This window comes from Chenopodium quinoa, unplaced genomic scaffold (assembly GCF_001683475.1).
Source record: "Chenopodium quinoa cultivar QQ74 unplaced genomic scaffold, ASM168347v1, whole genome shotgun sequence".
In the NCBI taxonomy this organism is placed as follows: Eukaryota; Viridiplantae; Streptophyta; class Magnoliopsida; order Caryophyllales; family Amaranthaceae; genus Chenopodium; species Chenopodium quinoa.
In genome coordinates, this window is record NW_018743021.1 from 3,341,919 (window position 1) to 3,356,580 (window position 14,662).

The following is a 14,662-nucleotide window of genomic DNA, read 5'->3' on the forward strand; positions in this document are numbered from 1 at the left end:
GCAGTAGGCGGTGGCACATAATCATCATCGCTGTGGTCGAGATCTGCGATCAACCTCGGGTGCGAATACCGGTTGAACCATTCCATGTAGTAATGGTCACACATGGGAGGAACCCCAGAGGGAGGCCGCTGCAACTCCGCAGTCCATAAGCGGGCCACCATCGGAAACTGGTCCCACGTCCCGGTCATGATATCCGGCCATTGCACGACGTAGTCCCTCGACGATGCAGGTCGGATCGCCTTCATCGGGCATGCCGGGGGAGGAGGGACAACTTGGACAAATCCAAGCTGGCGAAGACAACGCTGGGGCATGTACGCCTCGACGATCTCACGATACTGAATGAGTCCCGTGTACAGGGTCCTGGGTACCCTAACACTAGGGAGCCAAAAGGCATCCAGTTCACTTGCACATAGTTTTAAAATTTAATAACATGAATATAATATGTGCAAATAATAAAATGTAGAAACAATTTATAAACGTTACCTCTAAGGGGGACAGCCTGTCCAGCAATAACCGTATCGATCGGAGGCGGTCAACGGACTTCTTCTCCGAGCGCGGACTCCACGCACAAGCACGCGGCATCCCCTCATCAATAGGAACCGGGTCACGATGTGGTCGCAATGCAGGAAAGTACTCGTATATCCAGGTCTGCAATAGAGTCAGACACCCAGTGATACCTGCCGCGTCAGCCCGACTCGCAAATCCTAGTTGGCGATACAAATACGCCAACGTAGCCGATCCCCAGGAAAACTGTCCTACATTGTCGGGGTCACACGCCTCTACTATGTCGCGTGGCCAGAGCTTGTTTCCGCCGCTCTTATCCGGAAACAAGGTACATCCGAGGAGTAGAAAAACAAAGCACTCAGCTGTGCGTCGTGCGTCCTACGTGCACTGGGGTACAAACACCGCTGCAACACGGATGCGATCTTCACACTTCCGTGTTCCCAAACACCTAGCGCCTCGGTGTACAGTGCAGCCCTGTCCACCGCCAACAACTCCGCCAGCAAATCTGCCTGATCCGCATCAGCCACAGCACAAAGTCGTTTACCCTCAACACGAATCCCAGAATGGCCTCGACGTCATGTAACATGATCGTCATCTCACCGAACGGAAGGTGGAAAGAGTTTGTATCCGGCTGCCATCGCTCAATGAAAGCCGTGATCAGCGTACTGTCAATCTTATCGTGCATGGTGGCAGGAACGTGATTCACCCCAGTGCCCTCCAGTCGCTCGAACATCTCGCTCTCCGCCGGCCAAGCCTCAGCCCATGTACGCAAAAAGCTTCAAGTCTTTTCCCGGGTATGACATTTCAACAACCCCGTAATTGAAGGCCTCTTCTGGTCCTCCCAAATACGGGCAACTATGTGTCCTAGAAAGCTAGGAATCACACTCCCATCAACAGGCCCACCGGGCACCTCACTCCTAACAACCCAAGAATCATTACCGGCCCTCGACCGTTTCCTGCTTGCCCCAGATACAGTGGACGCAGATGATGTGCCAGATCTACTAACAAACCTACCACCCCTACCCTTACGCACCTCCACCATATGTGTCTCGTACATGTCATCAACCCTCTGACTGAATGGACCGTAATCATCATACGGTCCACTGCCATCGTCCACATCCTCATCCTCATCTGCGCCCTCCTCCTGCTCCTCCTCCTGGTCACCCTCCTTAGCATCATCATCGTCATCGTCATCCTCATCCCGACGGTGGATCCGTTCTCTACGAGCTAAGGCCGAAATACCACGGGATCTGACATGTCTATGCCCCGACCTCTCCACTGAATAGCTTCTACTAAGAAGCTCTACATTCTTCCCCGCACCATGACGACCCAGTGAATTATACACAAAATTTTAAAATATATAAACATACAAAAATTTATACGAAAAATAGCTACCACTACCCAAATCAAATAAACTAAAAACATACTAACAAATTAAAATAATAAAGAAATTAACAAAACACTTAAATAAAAATAATAGAATAAAAAATACACTTAGAAAGGAAATAAAACCAACACAGAAGAATACATATAAACATAAATAATTCATTCCCAATTAAAATAAATTAACTAACCAAAAACAATATCAATAATAAAATTTAAAATAAATTTACTAACCAAAAACAATATCAAAGTCACAAAAAAAATATAAAAACAAATCAAAATAGAGAATAAAAATAAAAATGTACAAAAAAAACAAACAAATAATTGTAAACAAAATATAAACATAGAAAAAATACAACAAAATTGAAAAAATTTATAAAAATAAACAACAAAATATAAAAACAATTCAAAAAGATATTACACAAAAAAAAATAAAAAAAAATAAAAACAATATTTTAAAACAAATATATAAAAAAAAAAAGAAAAAAAGGGGGGGGGCGCCTTGGCTGGACGCCCAGCCAGCGGTGGTGGCGCCAGATGCAGACGCCGCCACCAGTGGGCTGGCGCCTGGGCTGGACGCCACAGCCACGGCTGCGGCGCCTTGAATAAACGCCACAACCGTGGCTATGGCGTCCAGCCCAGGCGCCAGCCTACTGGTGGCGGCGTCTGCAGCTGGCGCCACCACCGCTGGCTGGGCGTCCAGCCAGGGCGCCCCACCTCCGTCACGGCGGTTTTCCCTTTTTTTTTTTTTTTTTTTTTTTTTACAAATTGTACCTTGCCTCCTTGGGACCTCCTTCCCTCCGCCGCCGCCGCCAATTCCTTGCCTTGCCGCCTCGACATTGCCGTTTGAAATTTTTTTTTTAGAGAGGTTGAAAGAAGATGAGCGATGAGAGTGTGAGTGTTTTTTTTTTAGGTCAAGGGCAATGTTGTCAAACCAAGTGAATTTTGTGGGCTTTATGTAGTAATTTGTGGGCGATATTTAACAAATCCCAAAAAATGACCCTTTTTTTTGACAATATATATATATTTTTTTTCACGTTGACCTCCATTTCAATCTTAATTAGAAATGAAGTAAAGCTAGCTAATTAATTGAATAAAATTAATTATTCACATGATCATATAAACATTGTTGTCGTATGAAGTTAATTAAAAATGAAGAATTCTAAAGGCAGAAGATTGAGTGGCCTATTATATGAAGAACATAAACTTGGAAGAGTTGTTTACCAGAGAAGGTTTTGTTAGAAAGCATCTTTCTAGAAAGATATATTCGTTTAGGCTTGTTTTTCAAAGGTTAAGCACATAGAACAAGCTAATTATGGAGCTGTTTGAAATTAATTAAGAAGTTATCACGATGAAACTGTTGCATCCCTACTTTTATTTTGCATCCGAATATTTTATATATCACAAATAATACCCTAAGTTACAATTCTTACAAATAATGAAAATCGAAGGTAGTACATTGTACACGTGTATAATTTACCATCATATGGAATAAAATTAGAAAAACAAATCAAACAAACATACATAGACAACATAATGTGATAGTGTGATGGTGGAGGATGCCAGGATGGCTGAATAGGTTAGATCTTCCCTCTCAATTTCAAGAGATCCTAGGATCGATTCTCATCTTATAAATTATTTTGTATAGGTAATTAAACTCATTACCGAGTTTTATTCGTATGGAAGTTCTGGCCAGTCATAGCAACAAGTCCCATTCCAGCAACAAACTGTACAAGGCCAATCGCAGTCATTTGAGTCAGTACAATTGTATTTACAACCGTGGGGCTTATACGCTGGTACGTCTACTGATGGCGTTCCTACATTGTAGGGATCATATGGTGTTGGATATTCGGATGGTGTTCCGACATTGTAAGGATCATATGGTGGTGGTGGTGTTATTATTTCATCATCTTGTTCTTCTTCGGGTGGTGGAGGAGATGGTGCATCTAATAGTGGTTGGTCAGGATAAGTTGATGATTGTGGTGGGGCAGACGACAACGATGGTGGTGTACCGCCATTAGGGGCTGGTGTCGGTGTTGGTGCTAGAGATGGTGGGGATGGCAGAGGGGAATACTTCACATGATGGTGGCCTTTGTTAATGTGATGCCCTTGCTTTTGTCTTGCTTCTGCTATAAATGGAGAAAGAACTGCATGCAACACCAAAAATAAAAAGGTTATAATTTCGTGTTATTTATCCTAATATGAACAATTTAATTATAACAAAAAAACTTTATAATTAGAATTGCTCAATTTTTTGATATCGTTGCATTTGTACAGGGTTAATTTATTACACACGATTATATAAACTGTGCATTGTGCTGGCTAACAATTAATTTGATTGGTCGAGAGAGAAAATTCATACGTATGATTTAAATAAAAGGAGATGTACACGGTGCATCCAATTAATTAAAAGAGGAAGGAGGCACTACTTACATGATGTGAAAGCTACAAGGATGACTACTAGAAAAGATAGCTTGACAAAAGCTCCTTGATCCATGGTTTGTTTGATGCATGCAATTGGGTATTGTAAGGCCATGTAATCCGTTAGTTACTTATACACTGATAAAGAGCCTTCTCGGTTGAGTAAATGATGACTTAATGCATGGGTGGCTCCGATCTTATTGTTTGACTTTTTGAAAGTCAACTTTTGATAAATTTGACAATAAATGTTCAAGGATAAAATTGTTCACAAACCTCACGTGAAATCTTGTTAGATACATTGCAATTAAAATTGAATTTTCAAATGTTTTTTTTTTTAGTGAATTTCTTGGTCGCATTTACGATTAATGAAAATATAGTGAATTTCAAGCAACTATTAACTAACATTAGGAGGTAATAAAAGGAGTTAAATAAAATAAATTTATCACTAATAATATCCATAATATATGAAATCATGGATATTCCTTTTTACAGCAAGTGCTATCAGCACAACAAACCATGCAAGGCCAATCACAGTCTCTTCTATATTTGCAAGGGTAACCACATAAACGTACACGAAAAGGTGTGAATTGATATCCTGGCGGCAAAACTATTGATGGTACTCCCACCTCCGGTCGTGATGGTTCAGCTTCCGTTGGGCCAGTGTTGGTGGAGGCGAAAGTGGCATCGATGGTGTGGATGGTGGAGAAGCCGGTAATGGTATCGATATTGGCGGTGGTGTAGTTGATGATGCACCTGGACTATCACAATGATGATGTTGTTTACTATGAACCATGACTCTTCTATGCTTGGCTTCGATTTTGAATGGAGCAAAACCTATGGTAAAATGAAAAAAGGGACAAATTGAATTTTGAGTATGCTTGAACCATCTCAAACGTAACAATAATAATCATTACACTCACTCCATTGAGGAATCCGAAATAGTAGTTAGTTATCACAATGTCCCAATTCTATAGTTACAGCACGCAATATAATTTTACAAAAATACAAAATTAATATATTTATATGCATGAAAGTTCAAATATATAGAGAAATATCTATCACATACATGTAGGAAGTAATAAATTAGAGACTTACATAATACAGAAGCCAAAAGAACAACCAATAAAGCTAGCTTCACTGAACCTTGCAACATTGTGAATTTTTGATGTCTAAATTAAAGAGTAGATGATAAAGTGATATGCCTAGCTATTAGATTTAAAACTTCAATCCTCATTATATTTTATAATGTAGATCAGACTTAATTAGTACGGAGTACTTCGTTATTAAGTTGAATATTGGGTCAAATTAAGTTAAAGTAGACGTGAAAGTTCTTCAAAATCTATAAATTATGCATGTTACTAGAAATACTCATCAATGCTAGATTGCTAATTGTACTATAATTTACTAAATTTGTAAGCAAATGCACATGTTTCTTGGTTTTTGTGAGAATTGGGTCAAGGATCCAAGTACATACATCTCGAGATCAATCCATTTGAAGGTGCGTGGTAATTACAATAATTTACCGTACATGTACCCCAATTAAGCAAGAGAAGTACAAATAGCCATTATCTCGAATTGGAGGGAGTATATATAATATGTATACTCTGTAGTTACTAGTTACAATATGTATACTCTGTAGTTACTAGTTACGATAGATGGAATATACGGAGTAATACCTTACTCCGTAGTAAGGAACTACTCTAAGCTAGTTAGAATTTAAAAAGCCCCAAAACTTGACCATAAATTTAGGCATACTAATTGACTATACAAAAATAGTCAATGTTCAATAATCTCATACTCCCTCCGTCCCTAAATTACATTCCTAGTTTCCATTTTGGGTATTCTAAAATTACATTTCTCCTTTCCATTTTTACTAATTTTTTTCTTTTCCAAATATCCAAATCAACTCTTTTTTTCTGTTGTATAATTAATGTTTTCTCACTCTTACTGTCCTAATCTCACTCTTATTTTCTCTCTCCATCGTTTTTCTCAAGTTTATACTTCCCATAACTAACCTAATGAATATGATTGGTTCTTAATTTTCAATTAGAAGCATGTTATTGGTTTTTTTTTTTTTTTTTTTTTTTTTTTTTTTTTTTTTGGGGCAAAGGATTGATGACATGGAATCATTAATCTAATTTTGTGTTACTCAAATATATCATTTCGTGTTTTGTATTTCCCATTGAAATATTTCATTATTGTTATTTGTCTTATTCTTCCTCCTTAATTCCCGTGTAATTTTACAAATATAAATATAATTTAGGGATGGAAGGGATAACAAATTTTCACTCAAAAAATATAAATACTTCTATCATATTTAATATTTGGATTCAATTCAATTCATAATCCTTGAAATACAATGACAACATAAAATTTAAAATACTACAAATCCAATTGCTCTCCTAAGGCAAGCCAGGCTAGGATCGATCTTGTGGTTCAATCAATTAGCCTATGAATCTTAAAGCATAGTGATTAATTTTTTGAAACTCTTCAACATAGACAAGTAGTTACCAACCCATAAGTTGTCTGAGTAACTTTGTTTTAGCCTAGCTTTGGCCTTAACCAACCAAGTACCAAAATGGATATCAAAACGTTCCACCACATGATACAAATAAGAATCCTCACCATCATGTACTAATTCGAGGCAAACATCGTTGATGAGCTTAGCAACCTGTTTGTTGCTGCCTAAATAGTGCAGTATCACCCCTTCGTCGTGTAGAAGCTTCACGTCTTCAGTCGATTTAATGAGCTTGCCTAGAAAGAGAAGATATGTTGTCATGTCAGGATAGCATTCGTGGTGGCATTGTTCGTAAGCCACAATGTTCCTTAAGAAGCTGGCTGTGTGATTGTCGATTTGCAAGCTTGAAATCTTAAGTGTTCCTTTCTCGAACCTTACATCTAGAGGTTGGGTGTCACGTAGAACTCGTGTCACCTAGAATGGAAGAGATCAAGCAAGTGTTGAGCATTCCGAGGGTCAATAATTGATTTGATGCTTTGTTGTAGCAATTTAGCTTCTCTAGGCATAAATGGATTGAAGAAGCGGAGAGCAAGCTCTTCTAACGAGCTCTCCTCCATTAATTTTGTCCTAGTTTCGTCGAAGATCTTCTTGAGGACTATCATAGGGAGTTGATTCTCAAGGGCTATAAGGTCGAGGCGAACAGCAGGCAGCATCCATCGTTTGGAGAGGAGGAACGAAGACTTGAAACGATTTTGATTGAGGTCTTGAAAGAGGTCAACTATGAAGCACCCATCAAGAAGCATCATTGTAACAAACTCTTCTTTATTAAGTTCTACATCTTCAGAGTAACAACACCGAGCTTGATGTTCTAATGCCTCTAAACTAGTAACCAATTTATCCAATTCATCCCCAGCTTGTTCACCAAAGTTGATAAGGCGGTTCAAAGAGAACCACTTGAGCTTGCAAATTAGGCGAGCCATGATGGTAGGGACCTATGGATACAAAATGAGGCTCGTATGCTTTAGGCTCAATCTGTCGTAATTTTGCTGGGACGCGGTAGATGCTGGTACTGAAACTGGGCAGCATATAATCTTTCAGCTTCCGCTGCTGCATTGCCTTCAGTTTCTCCTCCAGAATGTCAGTCAAGTTCGCGCTGTTGCCTGCAACATAACGTTTATCAGGTAACAGAGGTTTTGAGCATAATTGCCTAGCATAGGCAGAGGAAAAGCTTATGAAATAGTGAAATTGTAGAGATTTAGATTTGTTCCTAAGCATTCTTTTTGACTTTTGATAGATATTATATTGTTGTGTGTTATACAAATGAGGGGAAATGAAACAGAGCTAATTTAAAGAGCAAATAAGATCAAAAGACTGAAATGAATGTAAAGGTGATTTAAGCCTTTTTTCTTGAATGGGGTTAAATTTTGATAACTCTAAGTCTCTAACTACATGTAGGACTTTGATGTAAATGTAGTACCAAATTTAGAAGGAGTAGAAGACTTTGTAGAAATAAATTAGACTTCAAAATTATTAAATGTCCTAATAAGACATGTTAGCAATAACTCGTTCTTGACTTAGGGATATGAATTGAACATGTACGCTAATTATTACTACTCCGTAGTCCGTACTCTATATCATAGTTTAAATTGACCTAAAGTGATGCTTTGACTTTATCAAGGGTCTGTTTAATTCAAGTTATCGAGCTTACTTTGTTCAATTGGTCTTGGCTGCACTCTAGTGCAGCTAAGATAGCTACAACAAGTGAAGCTCAAAACGCGCGGCCCAAAAAAAATGAACATTTAGTTGAAAAATATGAACATGAAAAAAATGAACATATAAAAACAAAAAATGAACACGTAAAAAAAATGAACATTTAATACTAAAAAGTGAACATGTTACAAGAAAATGATAATTTATTAAAAATGAATCTAATTATCATATAATCATAAATTTGCTAGACCACGACCTTATAAATGAAAATTTAGTTAGAAAAATGAACACATAAAAAAAAAAAAAGAATATTCAGTAATAAAAATGAACATTCAGTAATAAAAAGTGAACATGTCAAAAAAAAGAAATGAACATTTAGTATATTAGAAATGAACCTTTATCATACAATCATAAAATTGGGATCATATACATTGGAAATTCTCCAACTTAAAGGCAAATTCATTGTACATATCATATACTTCTTCATCACTTCTTAGTTGTTTCTTCACTAATTCAGAGTCTTTGTCTTCTACAAATACAATTAATCTATACTCACTAAAATATAACAAATAATCAGAATTTTCATAATCATCACAAAATATCTTCATAATAATTATTTAGAATGTTTGTAATATATATAATCATCAATACAATACTTAAAAATATAAATAATATTCACTCTATATGTCATATGTGTTCATAATCAATAACAGATATGCTCGTAAAGAATAACGAAACATATATATTCATAATAAATTGTTCAGATTTTCAACATAAATGTTCATATAGTTTAACTTTCAATGTATTATATTTTACTTTCAACCTAATAAAAATGAACATTTAGTATTAAAAAATGAACACTTATAAAGTGAATATGTAACAAAAAGTTATGAACATTTAGGATATTAAAATGAACATGATTTTCATAAAGGTTCAAATTCATTGTACATAATTATTAATGAAAAATAAAGATAAAATAAATTGTCGAAATATGTTCATTTTTTATGTATTTAATATTCATTTTCGGTGTACTAAATGCTCATTTTGTAAAAGATGTTCATTTTAAATTCCTACGTATTCAGTTTTTTTTTACAGAAATTATATTCAAGATCGATTGTAATTATTGAAACTCTAAAAAATTGATTATAAACCTTAAATCTAATCTTGATTCATCATAGAGAAAATAATTATTGATTTGTAACATGATTAGAAATCAAAAGAAAAAAATCAAAAGAGAGAGAAAAAGATAGGGGAGAGAGAAAATAACTACAAATTAAGCAATACAATTGATATTCATTAACAATTAAGCAATTTAATTGATATTCATCACAAACTCATAATAATTTCAAATAATCAAACAATAAATCATCATGCGTGATCAACGAAATCATACAAAATACAATTACAAATTGATAAAATCTAACCTCCATTGTTTTCTTTGACCTCAACTTTATCTCTCCTCCATTTTTTTCTTTCCTCTTTGATAAAGCCAAATGATTGAATCTGAAACTCATAGCACTACAAGAAATAAGCTATTTTGCGGCAGCCAAAATTTGTCGCAAAAATAGTAAAAACCGTCGCAAAAAATAATTGCGACAATGAACTGTCGTAAACCGTTTGTCGCAATCACAGTTGTCGCAAAATTTTATTTTTGCGACAGTTTGACTGTCGTAAACCTTTTTTAAGACGGTTTTACTAATTTCAGCGACAGTTTTATTTTTTGTCGTAATAATTAATCTGCGACAACTAAAAACCGTCGCAAACTACGACAGCCATGAAAACTGTCACAAACACCAACTTTAGCGACAGCTAAAAGCCGTCGCAAAAAATAAAATAAAAAAACAAAAAAAAAAACGTAACCCTCAACCCAGCCACATCCCTCCTTTAACCCTCACCCACAATAGCCCAGCCGCATAACCCGTAACCACGACCAACCTCCACCACAAACCACCTAGCGCCACCACACACTTTCCACCGCCACCCAAAACCACCAAATTAAGCCCAGAAAAACTCATAAACCCACAAACAACCCTAGATCTGAAATTAAACCAAAAAAAATCTAAAATCCAACAATTCCCCCCTTACACTAACCACCGACAACCCCCTAACCTTGCACCCAAAAAAATAAACATTAAGATCTAAAAGTTAAACCCCAAACAACAAAAAATCAAAGAAAAAACCCAACATAATAACCAAAGATAAATGAAAATATAAAACAAATACATAAAAATAACAAACATCAAACAAGAAATACAAATATACATCAAATAATAATAAAAAACCAAGAATAATAAAACAAACAAGTTAATGAAATAACAGAAGTTATCAAAAACGGTACAAAATTCAAACAAAAATACCACAAAAAATCAAACGAAAATAAATGACAAAATAACAAGATCTAACAAATTAAATAAAAATCAAATGAAGATGAACGAAAATAATTAACATACCTTTGAAACTTTCCTCTTCTTTGGGTTTTAAGGGTCAAATTCGACCATAAAAACTCCAGATCTGGAATTTTTATGGTCCAATTTGGCTAAAAAAACCTCACCATCACGGTATTGAACTTTAAAAATATGAATTTGACTAAAAAAACCCCTCAACATTAAGTAGAAAGAAGGAGGAGTACGAGAAAGAAAAGAATGGAGGATGAGAAATAGAGAGGAGAAAGGAAAAGAGAGGAAAGAGGGGAGGAGGAGAGGGGAGATGATATGGGAAAGTGAGAAGAGAAAAGAAATGAAAGAAGAGAAAGAAACTGACAGGGAGAGGAGTAACGAATCGGCGCTATTAGGGTTTGGTGTGGGATTGTGGGTATTTATATACCGTATGTTTTTTTTTGAAAAAACAACTCTGCGACAGTTTAAAGCTGTCGCAAATATTAAAAAAATTTACACTTATTTTTAATGTCTATTACGACAGTTTATTGGCCAAAAAACCATCGTAAATCAGCGACAAACTAGAAAACTGTCGTAATATTGCGACAAAAACAAAAAACCGTCGTAAAATTTAAAAATTACGACAGTTTTGCTGGTTGTCATAGAAAATTTTTCGCTATTTGCCCGGATTCTAGTAGTGTAGATTTAGAAAGAAAGGAATATACCCATCAAAACACGAATTACTAACTCAAAATTTTATATAAAGAAGAAGAAAACTTTAAAGATTGAAGGGAAGTGAGGTAAAGAGGAAAGAGAAAATTTTAAATTGAGAAGAAAACTGAAAAGAGAAAAAAATAATAGAGCTAAGGAAGAAGAAGAAAGAGAATTAAGATATAGGGAAGAAAAAAAAACATATATTCATTTTAACGTACTATATGTTCATATTTATTGCTGTTGCAGCTAACTTGGCTGCCCTAGAATGCAGCCAAGAATTTGTATACTTTGTTTGTTTTTTTGCTAAACTTATTGTGTTTGAAATTTTAAATTAATATTATCTGAACCGTTTTTGTGTGAATTAAGTCAAAATAAGTTTTCTATAGTTGAATACTTTAATGAAATCATGGATCAAGGTTAAAAGATATTAATACTTCCTACGATCTAAAACTTCCAGATTCAAACGTTATTATCAAAACTGAGCTATTGACTCGCTAAATAAACTAGTGGAAGTAGTAATATATCCGAAGGTGGTTATATATTCAATTTTTTAACACTGTCATTGCTAGCTAGGTCCACTAGTTACACTCTAATTGCATGAATCTCGATAACGTAACATCTTAATTATTAATTAAGGAACGTTATAGCTTAATTACAGAAAGAGCAAGTGGCAAGTTAATTACATACGTATTACTAGAGCTGTCAATTCGGGTAAACGGATCGGGTTTGGGTCGGGTAAGAGCGGGTCAGGTCAACTCGGGTTGGGTCAATTTAAATTAATTCCATAAACCTATGCCGGTCGGGTTTGGGTTGGGTCATGCTTGACTCGGGTCATGTCGGGTCGTACTTCTTATCGGATTTGGGTCGATTTAGGTCGGCTTAATAACAAGCCGAGTTACATTCGGTCGGGTGAACAATAGGACGGGTTAAATTCAGGTTTTCACGGGTTAAAATGTGGGTAATTCTCGGGTTCGGTTCAAGTCAATAATTTGCGTGTTATAATCAGGTCGGGTCATTCTCGGGTTTGAGTCGGGTTAGATTCAAGTCAATAATTTCGGATTATAATCAAGTTGGGTCATTTCCAAGTCCGGTCATTCTCGAGTTCAAGTTGGGTTCGGTTCAAGTCAATAATTTGCGGGTTATAATCAGGTTGGGTCATTTCCAAGTCGGGCCATTCTCGGATTCAAATCGGTTATGTTCAAGTCAATAATTTTCCGGTTACAATCAGGTCGGGTCATTTCCAAGTCAGGTCATATTCAGATTCAACTAACAATAAATAGATAATTATCATTTTTATCAAGCTAAATATTTCCTTTGACTATAATATATATGGCAATATACTAGAGAAGTATAGCCTATATAATTATCTCCTTTGACCATACAACAAATATATACTATATTTAACTCTTAAATTTGAGTATGATGCTCCTTTCTTTTGTAGGCCTGGACCGACTTGGTCTCCCCAAGACAAAATGCTTTGATAAACAATAATAAGGTGGTCTTAATTACATTTAAGGTGATTTGAAATCGGGTCAGTAACAATTTGAGTTGAATTTAGGTCGGGTAAATAACAAGTCGTGTTAATTTTGAGTCGGGTTAGTAACAGATCGAGTTGAAATTTTGGGTTGGGTAAGTAATAGGTATTGTAAAATTCGGGTCGGGTCAATAACAAGTCAGGTTGAATTTGGGTCAGGTCAATAACAAGTCGAGTTGATTTCGGGTCGGGTTTGTAACAAGTTGGGTTGAATTCGGGTTTTGACGGGTTAAAACGAGTTTGGGTCGATTTCGGTTCAAGTCGGGTCCGGTGCAAGTTAATTAAATTGGCCGTTGTAAACCGGTAAATCGGTGCAAGTTGTAAACCGATAAATTGGCCATTTAAAAGAAAATTGAATGGTTCTACACACCCAATTGGACTCTCGAAGGATATTAGTGACAATGGTAAACATTTCGGCAATTTTTATTTCAGGGCAAAAAAAAGTCAAAAAATTCCAAAATTAAAGGCTAATATCCACGTTTTTTTGAGAAATTTTGGAGGTTTTGGGGACTGGTGTCGAAAAGTCTTGAATTTCTATGGCATACATCTCGGGGGCATATAATGTTGTTTGGAACCATATATGATCATTATTTGTTGTCATAAATGTTCGTGGTAGGCTTGAATTAATGAAATCGGTGCAAGTTGTAAACCGATAAATTGAACATTTAAAGCCAAATTGGATGGTTCCACCCACCCAATTGGACTCCCAGATGGTATTAGGGACAATGGTAAACATTTCGGCCAATATTTATTTCCGGGCGGAAAAAAAAATCAAAAAATTTCAAAATTGAAGGCTAATATCTATGCTTTTTGAGAAATTTTGGAGGTTTCGGGGCCCGATGTAGAAAAGTATTAATATTTTAAGGAGATACATCTAGGGGTCATATAATGCCGTTTGGAACCATATATGATCATTATATGTTGTCATAAATGTTCGTAGTAGGCTTGAGTTAATGCAATCTGTGCAAGATGTAAACCAGTAATTAATTAAATTGGCCATTTAAAGGCAAATTGGATGGTTCCACCAACCCAACTGGACTCCCGAAAGGTATTAGGTACCATGGTAAACATTTCGTCAATTTTTATTTTCGGGCGAAAAAAAGTAAAAAAATTCAAAAAATGAAGACTAATATCCACGGTTTTTGAAAAATTTTGGAGGTTTCGGGGCCCGATGTCGAAAAGTCTTGAAATTTTAGGGGATACATCTCGGGTCATATAATGTTGTATGGAACCATATATGATCATTATTTGTTGTCATAAATGTTTAAGATAGGCTTGAGTTAATGAAAAAATCGGTACAAGTTGTAAACCAGTAAATTGGCCGTTTAAAGGCAAATTGGATGGTTCCACCCACCCAATAGGACTCCCAGACGGTATTAGGGACCATGGTAAACATTTTGGCCATTTGTATTTCCGGGCGAAAAAAAAGTCAAAAATTTAAAAATTGAAGGCTAATATCCACCCTTTTTGAGAAATTTTAGAGGATTCGGGGTTCAGGGTCGAAAAATCTTGAAATTCAACGGGATACATCTCGGGGTCATTTAATGCCGTTTGGAACCATAT

The 14,662-nt window shown here is 36.0% G+C and overlaps 1 protein-coding gene across 1 annotated transcript; it reads right to left on the reverse strand.

The window, feature by feature from the left end:
• Window positions 1-2,853: 2,853 nt before the first annotated feature.
• LOC110730338 (leucine-rich repeat extensin-like protein 3) lies at window positions 2,854-4,480 on the reverse strand. The gene is made up of 2 exons (XM_021910140.1): window positions 4,321-4,480; window positions 2,854-4,034 (listed from the first exon to the last, which is right to left on the reverse strand). The coding sequence occupies exons 1-2, from the start codon at window positions 4,421-4,423 to the stop codon at window positions 3,559-3,561; spliced, it is 579 nt and encodes a 192-aa protein (XP_021765832.1). The 5' UTR covers window positions 4,424-4,480; the 3' UTR covers window positions 2,854-3,558.
• Window positions 4,481-14,662: the final 10,182 nt, after the last annotated feature.

Coding starts and splice junctions, on each gene's coding strand:
- LOC110730338 (XM_021910140.1), bottom strand. CDS start 4,423: ATGGCCTTACAATACCCAATTGCATGCATCAAACAAACCATGGATCAA. Junction 4,035..4,320: donor CCTTGTAGCTTTCACATCAT/GTAAGTAGTGCC, acceptor TGTTGCATGCAG/TTCTTTCTCCATTTATAGCA.